The sequence below is a fragment of the Halictus rubicundus genome, unplaced genomic scaffold (assembly GCF_050948215.1).
Source record: "Halictus rubicundus isolate RS-2024b unplaced genomic scaffold, iyHalRubi1_principal scaffold0304, whole genome shotgun sequence".
Lineage (NCBI taxonomy): Eukaryota > Metazoa > Arthropoda > Insecta > Hymenoptera > Halictidae > Halictus > Halictus rubicundus.
The window spans coordinates 217,622-235,531 of record NW_027488845.1 but is presented as its reverse complement, the minus strand read 5'-3'; the positions used below and the strand labels follow the sequence as shown (position 1 = coordinate 235,531).

The window sequence follows — 17,910 nt, the reverse complement described above, 5'->3', positions numbered from 1 at the left end:
ATTTCTCAATGGAAAATTAGACGAAGAGGTATATATGGAGCAACCCAAAGGTTTCATCATCGAAAAAAACAAGGTCTGTCGGCTAAAACGCGCGATATATGGATTAAAACAATCTGCGCGAGTATGGTATAAAAGAATTCACAATATATTAATAAAATTAGAATTCAAGGCAAACATGAGTACCTCGTGTGTGTACTATAAAACGATAAATAATTCAAAGTTAATAATTTGTTTATATGTTGACGATATATTAGTATTTAGCAATAACGTACAAGAAAAAATCAAATTAAAAAATCAATTAGCCTCGGAATTTTCGATCAAAGACCTAGGTGAGGTAAAATCAATATTAGGAATCAGGGTAACAAGAAAAGAAAATTGTATTTATTTAGATCAAAGTAGTTATATAAAAGACATCTTACAGAAATTTAATATGGAAAATTGTGAACCAGCCAAAACTCCGTATGCGGTGGGAGTAAAATTAGAAAAGGCAACTGTAATAGATGATCGTCCATACCAGGAGATGATGGGTCATCTCAATTATCTGGCCCTGTGTACACGACCAGACATTGCCCATACTATAAGTTATCTTAGCAAATTTAATAATAGTCACAGTGAAGAGCATTGGTATGCGGCGAAGCGTGTTTTACGATACCTAAAAGGGACTATGGATCTTTGTCTAGCATACAGAAAATCCGGTATTGATGTTACGGGTTTCGTGGATGCAGATTACGCAAATGATAACGAGGATCGAAAATCTTACAGCGGATTTGCCTTCCTACTGGGTGGAGGAGCTGTAATATGGCAGAGTAAAAAACAAGCGTCAATAGCGATTTCAACGAGTGAAGCCGAATACATTGCACTCTCTGAAGCTTGTAAGGAAGCGAAATTTTTGAATAACTTTGTATATGAAATTACAAATAGGAAAATTCTAATAACCGTGTTTAACGATAGTCAGTCAGCGTTAGCGTGGGCAAACGAACAAATGCCGTACAGTCGCACGAAACATATTGATATTAAAAATCATTTCGTACGAGAAGCGGTAAAATCAGAAATTGTAAAACTACGCTATATAAACACAAAAGATATGATCGGCGATATTTTGACAAAAGCGTTAACAGCGGAGAGGCACATTAGACTCGCAAAAGGGTTAGGATTACATTTACAGATGTAGCGATTAGGTGGGAGTGTTGGAAACCAGGGTTCTGCGTTACCGATCATAATCGTAATCGCGACATCTCCGTTTATAGTAAAGAACAACATATGTAGCAAAGCGTGCGAATCCCTCACTCTGTGTGTAGCCGCGTGCGAAGAAGGTCATTTATGTTTTACTCAGTCCGGTTCGAAGTGTAACGTACAATATATATATCTATAGACCACTAAAAGGAGTTCTTAGTCACTGCGTAATACCTGTAATCTACAACAAAACTGCATAACTTGATGATAAATAAATAAATCTTACGTATAAGTATGTATGGCACTCGGCCTCCATTTTCCACGAAACTCATTTTGATCGACGATCCGCGGCAAGTTTGAAAGAAATATTTGTTATCGTATTTTTATTCTTTCGGTATGTCGTTTGCCATTCTTTTAAACTCGTTCGATTTGTACAAATATGTGAGATGATTTATTAATGAAAGTGAGGGTATGGGGGAACTGTGAACATTATTATTGTTATCGTTCTTAGCCTAACGTTCTTAGGATCGGCGTATTTCTCCATTCAAACGTTTGGTATTTTAAGTTAATGTAATAAAATTCAAATGCGACTGTGCAAATGCTACAGTGCTTTTATAATAAAAACGACAATTCATAAAATATATTTATATGTGTACAATTTAACATTATGTCAGTGAGTACTTGGCTTCTCTCCCTCTTTTTTAATAGACTGTTATGAACATTTTGTTGTACATAATCGAATGCGTCAAAAAGTGTAAAAGTGATGTTTATATAAATTTATAAAATTAGGAGCATTTGCTTGTTAATTTCCTTTTCGAAATTTCCACACTTTTATACAACAATATGATTGTGTAATAGATGCCCAATCGTTTGCGTATTTAATATTAATTTCTATAATTTCGAACGAAATGATAATTATGCTCACTGTCATCATCGTGTAAAATATTAACATCAGTTTCTATTAATCATACACGTGCGTACATTACACAAATAAACAAAACGGTACTAAAAATTAATGGATTGTTTGTGAAATAGACTTTAACAACGATGTAAATAAACTTTAATGCTATTGTTAATACCATTTAATTCGAGACATTGATCCTCCTGTACAAAGATTTACATTCAATGGAACGAGTAATATAGTGAATTCTATGAAGTGCATAAAAGTGTTCTTTCGGAATGTCGATAAACCATGATCAGTCTATAAGAAACTTTGATAGCACGTGTTTATGTGAGTCCTTACAGCTTTTGTTTAGACGAAAATGTTTCCAAAGTGAAAATAGAAATTTAGTCCTAATGTATCGATAACGTTTCTCTAACATTAAATATTACGTTATGTATCGTTCATATTATACAACGTTCAATCTTATATACAAGGTATTACAGAAGAGTTCGGCAACGTTTCATCTCGTTATGAGTATCAATGTCTGTCTACGACCCGTTAATAATGTTTTCCATCTGGCAATCATTTACCAATTAATAATACGTGCTTATCCTCGAGTGCTTACAATTAGTTACATTCGGCAGAATGTCGAGTCGAGTTTGAGTACAGTATGTACGCCGCGATATCTTATAGAATTCGCCGCATCGGAAGGACGGTAGAAGCAAATCCCTCCAATTCGATAACTGTGCAAATTGAACGGGCATAAAGTTATTTGTATCATTTCTCTTTCCTTCAAACATCCTTTCCGTCTAACACCTCATTCGCACCTTCGCTTGAGCAATGGACACACATTTTCTTTTGCATTTTTTTAGTTTTAGATTATAAAAGAATATTGAACATCAGTGGCCGTTTTTCTAGACAAAACAAAACTGAATAATCTAGAACAGAGCCGGGGAACCGACCGCCCAGAGCCGCCAGATCAGGGCAGTTGACTCGAATTGAGGGGAAACGTGTACCTTGTCTCTGCCAGTACCGGATCACAACAGATTATTACAACGGATTACAGTGGCAGAAGCGTGGGGTAATAGCGTCGTAGAAGGGGAAGGGTAGAGTGGAGGACAAGTCTTAATCTGGTGACTCTTGACCCACGAGACACACACTGCTTCTTTCCCCTGTTCTCGTTCTCAGTGCTTACCAGCGTCTTCCACCATTTGACTGGTATCGTATGATAGAAACAGCGTGCGACCCGCGTGCCGCCGCGCCAGTTCCCCGCCTCTGAAGATAAAGTCAAGCTAGGAGTGGTGCTGAAGAGTGGGAGGACCCGAAAATTAATGGCGGGGGTCAAGCAGAAGAAGTTCCCCGGCTATGATTTACGATCTAAAATAAATAAAAATTATATTATCAGTAGACTGCGGATCTCAATGCAAAATAAAAATTGTCTGCATCAATTGTCAGAAGTAGTAGCTGTATAGATGTTTCGTCCTTTCTTTAAAAATTCTAATAAGTTGCAAATGATATGTTGACATTCTTAAATTCTTTCAATGTTTCTACCGTTTTAAATTGCTCCATCTCGATCTTGTCATGAATGCATAACACCCGTATTGTAATGATCGGGTGTAACAGTAGACATTAAGTTGATGCAATGCAAAACGAAATAATTTAATTTAATTTTCTGACATTCGTGTAGTACAATACCCAAACATGAAAAATGACTATAAAGTTTGGTTAAAATTTAAATTAATTTAGATTTGAATGTTCTTCTGAATAAATTCACAGAAACACAAGATATTTAACCAAAATTGTATTAAAGTGAATGATATCTCCGGTGGAGTATTAAAATGATTCCCTTTGGAAACTACAAACAGCGCAGTAGATTTATTAACTCGGTAAGGTGGCCAGACGAGGTTTAGATTTTCCTGTTTGTTTCGAAAGCGAAAATCTATAAATTAGAATCTGGCTGGACACTTTCTTTGCAAAATTATTGCGTTAAATTTTCACGGCGGTCGACGAGTGCTTTGAATTTGGTTATATTTCTCTCTCAGGTATAGGGGAAGAAGCTAGAACGTAAGGACGCAAGGTCAAGAGATTTGTGGGAAGAAAATCTTCAATGGGAATACACGCTGGACCGGAACATGATAATAGTATACGGTCATGAAAAAGATAGTTCTTTTGTGAAAATGGATTCGACGTGTCGGTATTGTTAACCGCAGTATGCGCTTCTGTAAAATAACATTGGAACTACTTAATCCCGATAATGCTAATAGAAAAATTTTATCAGATTATAAGGGTGATTCAGCTAATGAATGTGCTATTTTATCGAGATATAAAGGTCACCTTGAGTTTCTTTAAAGGGTTCTTCCAAGGACTTCTTCAAGGTTCTTCAAAGACTTTCAAGGAATTTGAGCATTACTTGCATTAAAAATCATTACTAGAGAAATAATATCTATCTATCTCTAATCTATATCTATCTATTTATCTCAGTAACTATTCATTTTTCATCCCACATACACTTATAGTTTTGTTTATTTAGGATTCATTTCTCCCTTTGACCAGAAGATTACCCTTCACGATAAAGAAACTCGAAGGTGACCTTTATTTCTTGATAAAAGAGCAAAACGGAAAACAACTAATTATTCTACTCTTGATAGTATACAACTTTCATTTGAACCATTTTTTCATATACCAAATAGTTTACATATAATTTAGGTGGCACACTTAGTTGAATCCTGTATAGCTTTTAAAAGAAAACTTGCCGATACATACTTACATAAGATTACTTGTTGCTGTTCAATATGAATTTTTTGTATTTCACAGAAAACGAATTTTGTTATACTATATACTATATGTATACCAGAGTGAAGAAGGATAAAGGCACAGTTTTTTATCTTTGAAGAAATATTAACAACTTCAAGTGAGGCAATACGGAATAGCAATTGTAAGATAAAATAAATATAGAAAGAAAATACAGAAAGATATATACGTGTATTCACATATATGCCATATTTTCATACGGAGATTAATTTTCAAATCAGTAACTATCAAAAATTTGACTAATGGACATGTATTGGTGCTTATAATAAGTAGAAATACTATACAATAAATAATTCTTTTAGATAGACCTTACTTAATAATACACATATCTACCCGTTTAAAATCTAAACTTAATTTTTTTTATATTTCAAAATATGGAAAAATTTAATTCTAAAACTATTTCTAACGTTCAATTATCAGCATAGATTTAAAAACTGCCATTTGCAATACCTTCGGTGATTTCATTGATAAACAAATTAAGTAAAGAGTGTTTAAGATAGAATGTTTGGTGTGTTCGTATACATTTGAAAAAGTAATGATTGAATTTTATTATTTTAAATTTATTAGGTATAAGATTTGTTAACTACCTTAATATTTTATTAACGGTATGCACTTGTGATCTTGTTTCAATTTCATTGTGCAAATTGGTATACTCAAGGCATAACAAGTTTACAGATTAGAAAACTCTAGACAGAATTTTATCGCTACCTGCTCCAATGTTCGTGTCAAGTGACTCGACATAGTTAAGTTGTGTACCGACACTGATAGGGATATTTCATATATTAATATAATGTGCATATTTAAAGTCAAATAAGTTGCTATCGTCACTGTACACAATATCAAGCTAAAGTACTTAGCACAAGTACATTAGTATAGATTGATTATCCACTTGGGAATTATTAAAGTTTAATACTGAGCCGAGAGAGGAGATATTATTGAAACTGCGAATGTAGTTCCAAAATTATGTAGGTCTGCTGTGGATTGTTAGTTCAGGTTTGTGAACGTGTGTCAGGCAGAGTTTAGTGAATATAGATTTACGCTAATTTTAACAGAACGAAATCACGGAAAAAGATATTTGTTTAATCAACGATATTGATTTAGAGAGGAACCGACTAAGATAAAAGGACATAGATCGTGTGTTATAAAGGAACACTGTTATTAGTTATACAGGGTGTCCCAATAATATTGTACTTCCCCGTAAGGGGTGATTTCCAAGCTCATTTGAAGTGACTTTTTCCTTTGAGAAAATCGTCTCCGCGGTTTTGTTAAGGAGTTATTACCGAAAAACACGAACCAATCAGAGCGCGGCTACAGTGGACAGATTACAACTCGGCCAATGCTGACGCCACACTCAACGTGAGGCGCTGTAACCGCGTTCTTATTGGTACGTGTTTTTCGGTAATAATTCTTTAACAAAGCCACGGAAAACATTTCCACACAAGAAAAAGTTACATCAAATGACCTCGGGAATCACCTCTTTCAAGGAAGTACAACATTTTTGGGACACCTTTATAATCGAAGTATAGTATCAGATGCATAGTTGTTTGGCGATTGAAGTAAGAAACAGACTGATATCTTTTTAAAAAGGCTTACAGTTTTCTATGTCGAAGTTGTAACAAAATATACTTAAGCAATGCTATTCGAACAATTAACCCTTTCGGTACGAGTGCTCTGTCGCCGTGACACTCCGGCTGTACGAAGCGAAGCACACTGCGGACAAATGGCCTATTTTTGGGCAGTTCTCTAAAGGTCATTAATGTATATATAAAGGTAATTCTTCACAGAAAATGAAATTTACCAATATAATTAATAAGTTTAACAAGAAATTAACAATTTTTATTGAAAAAAATGTATTTATAAAAACTAAAAAATTAAAATAAATAAATAAATAAATTAACCATACGTAAAGTTAATAATAAGAAACTTAAACAAATTATAATAGTAGTAAACAAAATTAACAAACTTAACAAATCGCTACTCGCTATCCGACTCATTCTCAGTACTTTAAATGTGATCATAAAATAAAACATATATTAAAAACAAATTCAGAATGCGTAAAAATGATTATTATTTGATTATTAATAATAATTCGTGATATACACGAATATTGAATTTTTCTATAAAAGTAAATTCCGCACTGTGAATGTGGCGGATAAATGGCAAAATTTTCGACAAAAATCCAAATTTGTTTGGAAACAGAAAATTAAATTTAACAATACAACTAATATATTTAAAAAGAAAATTAAAAAATTTTCCACAATAGATCCTAAGCAAACAAAACTATAACAAGTAATATATCCGAATAAGAATCTCAGGATGTATTTTGCCGTTTTTGTTATATGTTAATTTGAAGTTTTATATGCAATTAATAAATAGAACCACCGTTGAAAATTTATACAAGTTTAATGTACATGTAATGGTAATTATTCACAAAAAATGAAATTTAACAATAAAATTAATGAATTAAAAAAAAAATTAACAATATGTATGTATAAAATTGATTGTTAAATGATTGTTCAATGATTAATAATATCAATTTCCTCCTAATATGTAATTTGCCAAAGGAATTTATCGTACATCGTGATATGCACGTGTAGTGAGATACATATGTATATCCCGCTTGTCCACACTGTGCGCCGCTCCGAAAATGCACACATAGCGCGTGGTCAGTTGTCTTTTGTATGAAGATTTTCCTAAACGTTAAATAAGAACTGTGTTTAATTAAACAATGTTTCCTCTAACAAGTGGCGTTTATAGTTTTAATATTAAAAGGCATTTATATAAAATCCGCCATTATAGATGGCGCTCGTGTATACAGGCTGTCACATGGATGCCGGATATATCCGACGCTCGTACACACACAGGTCATCAGATGGATGCCGGATATATCCGGCATTCTTGCCGAAAGGGTTAACAAAAAAGAAGTTAGTTTTAATAATGCACATATATGCCTCATAATTTTATTTTAATTCTTATTGTGGCCTAATTCCGGGATTTACATATTGTGTTGCAACACCAGAAATTATACTACAAGACGATCAAAGGGTGTACATATTTTTAGCGAAATTAACATTTTTTTGCAGAGAGTTTTAAACGTAATTTTTGCCAATCTAAGAAGGCAATTCCAAATATCGTTTGACTCAATGGGTACTTGTTGACAATTTTGCAAATTCAAATTAGAAATACAATTGTTGTAAAACTAAACTTCTTACATCTCTGCAGGTATGAAATTCAAGATATTCGTCATTAATTCTTTTTAATGATGCATATGCTCATAAATTTAATTTAATTATTAGACTGCGGATTTTTATGCATTTACGAAAAATTGGCCGAGCGTTAAATAAAACAGTAAAAGATTAGAACAATCTAAGAAGATCGATACGTTTTTTTCAATGTATCAAAATTATTAAGGGATGAAATACATTTTATACGATTCCTGCTTCTCATAATCGATGAAGAACATGTTCGTTTTGAATAAAGTTTCGCAGTCTAGTAATTATTTAATCTTCAGTGTTTCATCTTCCCTTATTCTAGTATGTTAAGATGAAAAATTTTATCAACAGATAAAGCATTCTCTAAACAGAACATGTAATTTCATAAAATAATTTTTACTTCATATTTATAACAATTTGAAAAAGGGAGATTACTTGTTTGAATAGTAGAATTTTACAACTTCTTTAAACAAGTTCCGTTGTCAGACCGTATAACGTCTTGAAGCAGCAGAGAAGCGTACGCCATCAATCCTATCGTTAAAACTGAAATAACGTAACGAAGCTTCTAAAACATATTCCTTACGTTCTGATATCAAATTTTATGCGACGTATAAACGAGTACGTTGGTACTATAAACTTTCCTTTACTGTTTACTTCGATAGCTATGTTCGCTTTACTTCCGGACCGTCTGCAGTTTCAAGAATTTTATTGGATACTCTGAATTATTTTGAGGAAAGAATTTTGGTTCACCGAACAAATTCGACGAAGTTGTCCTTAAAAAGAGTAATCTTAATTGCTTCAGCTTAGATTTAGTTTCACCTTATCCGAAAGACGAATGGTTCCGATTGCTATAGAAAACAAATAAAGTTCGTTAAACAAATTTCGTTAAAAAAATATTGCAACAATCTAGCTGGACTACTCATTTTAAAGATAGAAGCCTCTACTTTTGCCATCCATCGTTCATTTTTATTTAAGATATTTTTGTATGTCACAATCGCTCGTAAACTGAAAATATCTGTGGTCTCCAATATGTTGCAAATTGAAACGTCTGAAAAAACATTGACAAATTGTTCCCGCGACTGAAACCGCTGTAGATTTAAAGATTGAAGTTTCCTCTTTACAACGAATGCTTAAACCTTGATTTACGATTTTTTTCTAGCCGATTTACTGAAATTCGAATGGAAGGTCTATTGCCATCTCTGCAATAATACAAGGAACAATATCCTCACACAATGAAACTCATTACTCATTTTTGTTTTATAAAAGAGTCAGAAGAAAATCGTAAATTAAGTTTGAAGCAGTCGTTGTATAAGGGAAGATTGAATCTTGAAATCTGTAATCGATTCATTCAGAAAACAAAATTTTTTATGCTTTTTCAGACTTTTCAATGTATAGCATTTTCGACCAAAAACTCGTCCTCAGTTTTTCACCTCTCATATTATGCACAAGTATCCTAAAAAGAAATGAATGGTGGTCCGCGAAAGTAGAGGCTTGGAGCTTTAAAATCAGTCCAGGTATATGTATTGCTGTACTATTTTTTTAAACAAAATAATCCAACTATTGACAATTTGTTCATGTACTTTTTTTACTGTATTTATATAAAATTATGTTAATCATCGCATAAATGGATAAAGAATCAGTACATAAATAAACACGGCCACAACTGTTTCAGAATGACTCTGAATGTACTATATGAGGATTAAGATTGTTTCACAAGTGTGCCTGTCACAAATCTTTAAACTTAACGAAATCATCGATATGTCCGCTGATTCGTTGTCTCCACTGTTACGAGATTAAAAGGGAAATTACTACTCCTGGTAGAGTAGTTCCAATCAAAATTAATGTGGGAGCGCGAGCGTTCCCTCTCGAAGGTGTCTCGATGCGACGTTTCGGAACGTTGCGATGGAAAGCTTCGAGAAGCATGGCGACCGTTACGATCATGGAAAATTCGAGAACTCGGAAAAACAAATAAAATGCTCAGAGGTGCCGGGCCTCGCGGTCTTTTGTCGCCGAACCACGAGCGTGAGAGGTTGATTGTATCGTTGATCATATTTTCTGGACATTTTATAATAAAATTTTGTTTTATTAAACAATTTGTTAGCCCATTACCCGTCTCAATCCTACATTAATTAGGCGATAACTGAAGCAATTATTTGAATGAATACGGTAAGAGACTCAATTACTGTACCTACATTAATCAGACGTATTCTTAAAGCATATGTAAGTAATGAATATTAAAAAATATGTATATATCAACTGATTTTAATGGAAAAAATGTAATATTTCTTTTTTATATTCATTATGCTTTAAAAATAAGTATAATTGATATAGGCGCACAGTAATTCTTACCGTCACAGTAATTGGGTCCCTTACCCTGTTCGAAATGAAAAATGATCCTTTCGTAGTTTAAAGAAATAGAGAAGAACAGTCGGCCATATACAAAGAAAACAATCAGTTTCACTTGAATGTGAACGTTACAGAGAATGATGTAAGCAATGTGATAAATATAGACCACTTTTAACCCTTATTGCTTCGATTATTTTTTCGTACCACCGAGAAAAAGGAAAACATATTTCTAGATTAAATTTTTATTTTTACTAAAGATGGCCATTTCATTAGCATTGAGATTTTGTATGTGAATAATGTTTAGAAGAGATGCTCGATTTATTCGGTGGAATACTTTCCGACAGAGGTAGTATAATTGTGACTCACTTATAAATTGTCGAAATGTCGGCACCTAGAAACGCGCGTATGGTCTTTCACAATGATATCGAATGAGTGTGAGGAAGTTTGCTCGGTTAGCTGGGTTGAATCGGTGGCTGGATGGGCTGGTGCAAGTACCAAAGTAAAGTTTGGCTTGGTTACCGTCCGTGATCCTCCATCGAATCACCAACGGAGTGATAACGATAACTCTAGCAACTGCTCAAGCTAATATCGATTGTTATTAGACGCCGCCGTACGAAATTCGCTTGCCAATTTTGCTGCACAGTCGAAACCAATGGCCCGATGCTAGGCGATCCAAAGATTGGGACTGTGTCGATTGTTTTATCGGTCACTTGTTTCTTCTTCTCCTCCTTTCCAATGCGAAAAGATCTCAGCATTTCATTCGCTTACATCTTATGATATGTTACAAGAAACAGAAAAAGGTCACTTCTAAGTCACCACTACACACTATGTTTTTTCGTCGGACGTACCGAGCAGATGCCACACACTATTTTCAGGATTGCAGAATAATCGTTTATCCTTTATTGTAGGCTCGTTGGAATTAACTCCTTTTGCAGATTAATCGTGCAACATACATAGCTGGTATTTAAGTTTGGCGTAGTTTAAGTGACATAGCGCATTTTACCATACTATGTTACCGTCATCAAGGTAATCTTAGCAATCTATTGCAGTATGAATTTTGGATGACTAAAAAGTTTGCTTGTTAGTAGGAAAATGTCAGAATGTTGAGCACATATTACCTCAATAATTTTGCCGTGTGTCATAAGATTGATCGATTATAAGTAAAATGTTGATAAATTACTGTTTGTATTACGTGCACTGTGTTTTTATTGGATTTCCTCGTAGCTAAAATATCAGAAATTAATCGAATATTCTTCGATTTGTAAAAGTAATATTTTAAAAGTTACCGGCAAGGAGAAGGAAGGAAAACAATTGCATTGTTATAATTTAGCAAAAAGTATTACGCGAGTGTTCTGCAATTTATGCGATCTGCATTGTACTCGACGAGGACAACAGTATTTTACAGCTAACTGTAACAGACTATACATTACGCACTCCATAATCTCATAGTCTATGACAAATATCAATATTAAACAATATGGGTAGTTTCATACGCAACACTCTTAAAGATTAGTGCTTATGTTGTAACAGTACTTTAGTTATTGTTCTTGAGCACAGTAGTGGAATGTGATTTCATTTGTCACAGATAATTTCTGCGTCTAGTCGTTGGCTCGGTGGAATATTTATACTAGGAGTGATCGATTCCATTCTCATAATTGTTATTTGATTATCGATCACGGTATTGTGGGCAACCTGCGAACTTATAGTACAAACAATTTGTTAAAAGTATTATAGAATATAAAAACTTTCGAGTAAAAATCGATAATAATGGTAGATATGTACAAAAGTTAAAGTTTCCTTGAAAAATTGAACTTTTACAGATTACGGGTATAAAAGCTTACCGAATTCCCTTCCTCGTAGAAAATTCATCCGTTACGGTATTAGATTTATCAGCGCTTATACGTTAAAATTCGTACAGGTAACAGTTTTTGTTTACGGCAGTGGTGGAGAATATTTCAATCAAATCGTTTGTACGTGAACAATCGTTTAATGCGTAGAACATGAGAAACACTGGTACATGTGTATACGCATGCACATACGTATTTTATTACATAGAAACGTTCCATCTCACGGACTAGACACAGAAATTAATACAGTTATATTACAAGTAAGAATGTTTTTATTTTGCGAATGTTTAAATATGGAGTTACAAGGTTTATCTGTGTGGGGATGTAATGTAAAAACATTGAGTCCGTTTCAATGTAAGTTGGTATGTCATTTCCGAGTGCCGAATAGAAACAACTATGCAGCTGCTGAACTCACATTAAAAAGAAAATCGTTCGATATTGTTATATCAGCGATATTGTTATATCACTTTTATATCAGCAGTTAGAAAATATTTCATTTGATTTCTCATGTCGTCATTCATTTTCAAAACTGATGTACAGTAACAAAGTTCGTTAAGAGCAATCTTGAATTAACGTAGAAACGTTTGTAGACAGTTCTCGAAATTCGTGGAACATTTAGGATACACTTCGTGCACCTTCAAGACATCCTACTTGCTGCTAGAACTTCTACGGTACCATTACCGGACTTATCAAACATGGTGCCGATGAGTATACTAGCTCTATATGCTTAAGCTTGAGCTCGGTTTACACGGATATCGCCATTTCGATTGGTTGACTGAAACAAATGAACTTGGCTGCTATATGTTTTCGATATACCAATTGATCGGTGTAATTGGTGGTACAACTGAAAAGGGGGCGATTCTACGTAATAAAATAAGTCGAAAATGTAGAATAAAATTTGTTCACACGAGGCTTTGTATTCGAGAAAATTGTCTTTGAAAACCCGTAAAGTCCGCGCGCCTAGCATTTGCAGAGAGTAGAATCGGTCGGTCGTGAACAGACCTGTCACATGATACCTATTCAACAGAATATGACATAATTTCATTCTACATTTCCCACTTATTTTTTAAATGTGGAATCACCCCTTTTCTTATCGTAACACAAAAGTTGAAAAGTAATTGTAAAAAAAGTTTGATGTTAGTTTGTAATTGTGAAACATTGTATTCGATAAGAGCGACAAGATTGAAATTGACTGGGATAAAGAAGCACTTTTATGTTAATCTCGGAACCGACATTGCACTTACGTACTTTCTTTGAAATCTCTGTGTTTCTCGTGTGCAATGCGAATACATTGCTTGTATTTTGCGTTTCGCTCGGAATTATTTCTTCGGAGCAGTTAATGTACAGTCGAAAATAACTCTGCACGACAACGCTAGTTAAATATCTGTTATTTAAATGAGTGTTTAAAAACAATGGATTCCTTGATTCTCTAGAATAGTGCTGGGCACGTTTGGGGCCCCTCGAACGCTTGCTTCCCCCATCAATCGGTCTCGCGTTTTCGTTGCCCCACGGTAACGGCGCTCACTGGAAGGGGATAGTGGGCGGGCTATGGTGGGGATGATTTTGCCTGAATTGAAGCAAACGTGCCCGGCACTGGTCTAGAAGGAGTATTCTCTTCCCGAGAAGATTCAGTCGGAAAGACGATTGAAAAAAATTGTTCTTGCGATCAACACGAACGATGAACTTTATCGAACGACTTTTCGCTATACGCTGAAGCACGCGCGTGCACACGTTATATCGTTATAATAGAACGAGTATTACTCTATTTTTAACATACACATATCTTGCGTTTCATCTATATCCGCCGGGTTACTTTTCACATTGTTGCCTAGATCAAGCATACTTGTTCGGACTACAAGAAGTGTAAAGTTTTACATCTCCGTATTCTCCTCGGTCTCTTCGTCAACTTTCGGCAACATGTAAACACTAGGAATCGACGGCACGTGATCCTCGAGCTTCAGAATCGGCTTGCAGTCTCTAGTGACGTCTACCTGATTGAAACAGTCCTTTAAGATATTGATTTCGTTCTCGTGGGCGAACAGACTGGTAGGTGGATCTGTTCCGCATATGTCGTTCTCGTCGTTGCTGTTCCTGTGGCACAGGTTGCCAGACGGAAATTGTCACGAGGTCAACGCGAAAGGATCCGTTGACAGCTCGTCCACACTTGGACTGGCTTTGATCGGCTCCGGTTTTTCCACCTGATGGCTGAGCCTATGGACGATCTCATCATGGAGGATGTTGAAGCACATCGCGGTGATTGCGATCCCAGACATTATGTAGCAGGAGCAAAACCAAATGGTTACGTTCCTCGACTCGTAAAGATTCTGACGGGGGTAGGAACCGGGAACCATATCGCCGAACCCAATCGTGCTCATGCTCATGAAGCAGAAGTAGCTTGCATCTGCGATCAAATAAGAAACAAGACGGTTAAATGCACAATATAACCCTTTCATTGCTGGCGTAATCTTAAATGAAAATCTATCGGTTCTTCAATCCAAGTGCCTTCCGATTCTAGATTTAAGGGGGTATTTTGGTTTTGAACTTTCGAAGAATCCATTTTCTTTAATCCTTAACATTAGGATTACGAAGCGTTAAAATGGGATACTTTACAATACTTTATAAAAATAGCAAGAATTTATCTATTAAATTTTGAGCCATTATTACAATAATATATGCCCAAAGAAATAAGTTTGTTGAACAAATTCTCATAGATGCATCGGTACAATCTCAATAATTGTACATTATTAATATTACAACTGAATATATTAAAAATACAATTCAATTCAATTCTATCGAATATTCATTTCAGATAAATCGTCTAAATGCACAAATGTTTATATCATTAAGGGCGAAGGGTAGTCACGTGACTTTTTCAGAGTCAGCAGGTCGGTAACTGCTGTATAATTTCCGTTCACAGTCTTCAGACACAGACTTAAGATCCGTTTTGGTTTGATCCGACGGGTCGTTGTCACATGTTTTGCTCTGCATTATCGATATTATGAATTCTGACGCCAGAAACGTGTTTCAAGTTTTTGGCTTTATTTCGCAGAGAATCAAGACAAAAAATAGCTCAATTTGTTTCTGGAGATATTTTCTAGCGTGCGCTACTCTCGATTTCATCCAGAAAACTAATCCAATGGCATAAAAATGCTTGGATTGCACGGCATGTACATTGTGCGGTTTTTGGTCTACTTCTAATATTTATATTGCCAAATATCTGCATAGTTTCGTCTGTTCATGACCAGCGCGTTAGATTGAACACTCCTCTTTAGAGTGAGCCCTTCCCCAGTGAAAAATATTCTCATATAAGGACGAAAAATTGAGACACGTAAAATCATGTTCCGCCTAATTTTGTCGGTAACGTAGTCACTCTACCTCATTGTGAATTACGGAGTCTTGGCTCTTAATAGTTACACATTAAATAATTATATTAAACGCGGAGAAATATTACAAAAATCAAAATTGAAAATTCCTCCATTTTGTAAATAATCAAGATTTTCAATTTATTTTGATTCGGACTTAGTCACATTTATGTGTACTGATTAAATATAATTCATCATTTTTTGGTTTTCAATCAACAGAAGCAAAAGGACCAGAATCATGGCAACGCTCAACAAATATTTTCTAAAACATACTTCATAAAAATGTATATAACTCGTCATTTTTATTGTTTTTGATTTAAAGAAAAAAACAATTTATGTACTTCAAATACCCATAAATGTGTGCGCAAAATCGTAATGTAAAAAGTATAATAGTTCTGCTGAAAAAATTTCTTCCAAAAATAAGTTAATTTTGGGATTTTTCTAAAAAAGTTTGGCCTCATTTTCTAGAAACATTTTACAGGTATCAAAATCTCAATTTTGGAAAAATTGGACTCTTTTTGTTACTGATTTTCAACACACAATATTGCTATTAAAATAAAGGACCACAGTGTAATGTCCCTATAAATATATGGGAGAGAAAAATTTTCCCACGATAGTATGACATGATATAGGAGTAGATATATCGTTGAGACATTACTAATGTAATGACAAAACTTTATTGGTTTTACTTATTTTTTCATGAGATTTTCACCACTATAGTTGTGACATTTTACTGAACATAAGGAGGCCAAACTTAATACGATTTGGATCATATTTATTTGTTTAATTGACGATGTAGCATAAGCTCGATTATCCGAACCGATGCTATCTGAATTCTTTATTGTCCGCATTCAATCAGTAAATCAGTAAATATTTCATCAGGTAATCGTTTTTAATTGGAATATACTAATCTCTATGAAAATTAGAAATTCACTTCCGTGGTAGGTAAGGCACGTTAAATAATTTTTGACATTTTCTGATGCATATCGTTGACTATATATCCCTTTTGAGGCAATGCGTTTCGTTCGGGAAAAATCGGTATTCTCTTTTGCAACGTACCCACAAAGGACCAGTCGTCCAACTTGTGCAGAGTAAAAGCGCCTGCCACAATGTAGCACAGTATTGCACCGAGACAAATGCTGATTGGTGCGAGTATAGTAACGTTTGGCCTGTCACCGGAGCCAAGACTCGACACTTCGTCCTTTGGGCTGGCCTTAATTTCCACTGTGCTCGTGAACGTTGACGCATTTGCGCGGACATAAAAGGGCTCCTGTAACTGCAATTGCTGTTGCTGCTGAGCCAGTTCTTCCTGCTGCCTTTTCTTCCTCATTCGCCTCTCCTTCTCCTGGGCCCATGTCAATTTAAAAGCAATTTTAAGATCGATCTACCAAGAAAGTGCCTTCACTTTCCCGCACTGTTTTGCAATATTCCTTTCCAAATTTATCTTATCAAGATCAACATGGAAAGATAAACTTTGTGTACACGGATTTGCAAATAAAAAAATACACAAATTATTCGAGGATTACATACATCTAGAGACGCCAAAGGAAGGGTTATACTTGAGAATTGTTTCGTGAAATTTCGCTCAAACAAATTCTTCTATGCTTCTATTATTATCATTATTCAGTTTTTCAATGTGGAAAATATTTTCATTTACGATAAACATTAATGCAATGAAAAAACGAAGAAATAATTTTTCATTAAAGTTAGGTTAGCACAAAATTTTCGAGTTTGAGGTCATTTCAAGGTCATAGTATAAAACACTGTTGAATTCATCTCGACGTCAGCAACAATTCTATTATGTCCAAAACATGTGGTGCCATTTAAAAAAGTCAAGGTGACCTTTACTTTTTTACGTAAAGAGTATTTTTTTAGATTTAAGAATATGCGGACGTGTAACTCGCCAAGTATTGACAAACTTTTGTCTAAAACCATTTTTTAATTGCACTATCGGAAATGCCTAAAAAATGGTGACATAACTTAACGGGGGGACCCTGTATATATGTATATTGATCAAAATAATATATGTATGAATATGATGTAGGTGCCTTTTTAACATTACGTAAATAATAAGTGTTGTATTTCATGTATTTTAAAATATTTAATCTCTCATTTGCTCTACTTATCAGTTATTGTTCCTCTGAGAAATATAACTCCACTTTCCTGCTGTACCACAGTTTACATTCACTCTGTATAATAGTGAAGATATTCATATTTTACCGTGCAAGAGAAATGTATCGCTTTTCGGTCTCATGAGGATTGAACATCATACATCT

General features: G+C 34.6%; 1 protein-coding gene and 1 long non-coding RNA gene across 2 annotated transcripts in view; both read right to left on the bottom strand.

Moving 5' to 3' along the window:
- LOC143364153 (uncharacterized) overlaps positions 1-17,910 on the bottom strand; it is a 218,055-nt gene that overhangs the window by 24,078 nt on the left and 176,067 nt on the right. The window lies entirely within an intron of this gene.
- LOC143364154 (potassium channel subfamily K member 6-like) overlaps positions 14,393-17,910 on the bottom strand; it is a 155,179-nt gene continuing 151,661 nt past the window's right edge. The window contains exons 4-5 of the mRNA XM_076804645.1: positions 16,694-16,979; positions 14,393-14,673 (exon numbers count right to left, since the gene is read on the bottom strand). Of these exons, the coding sequence (XP_076660760.1) occupies positions 14,393-14,673; positions 16,694-16,979 (567 nt within the window). The remainder of the gene's footprint in view (positions 14,674-16,693; positions 16,980-17,910) is intronic.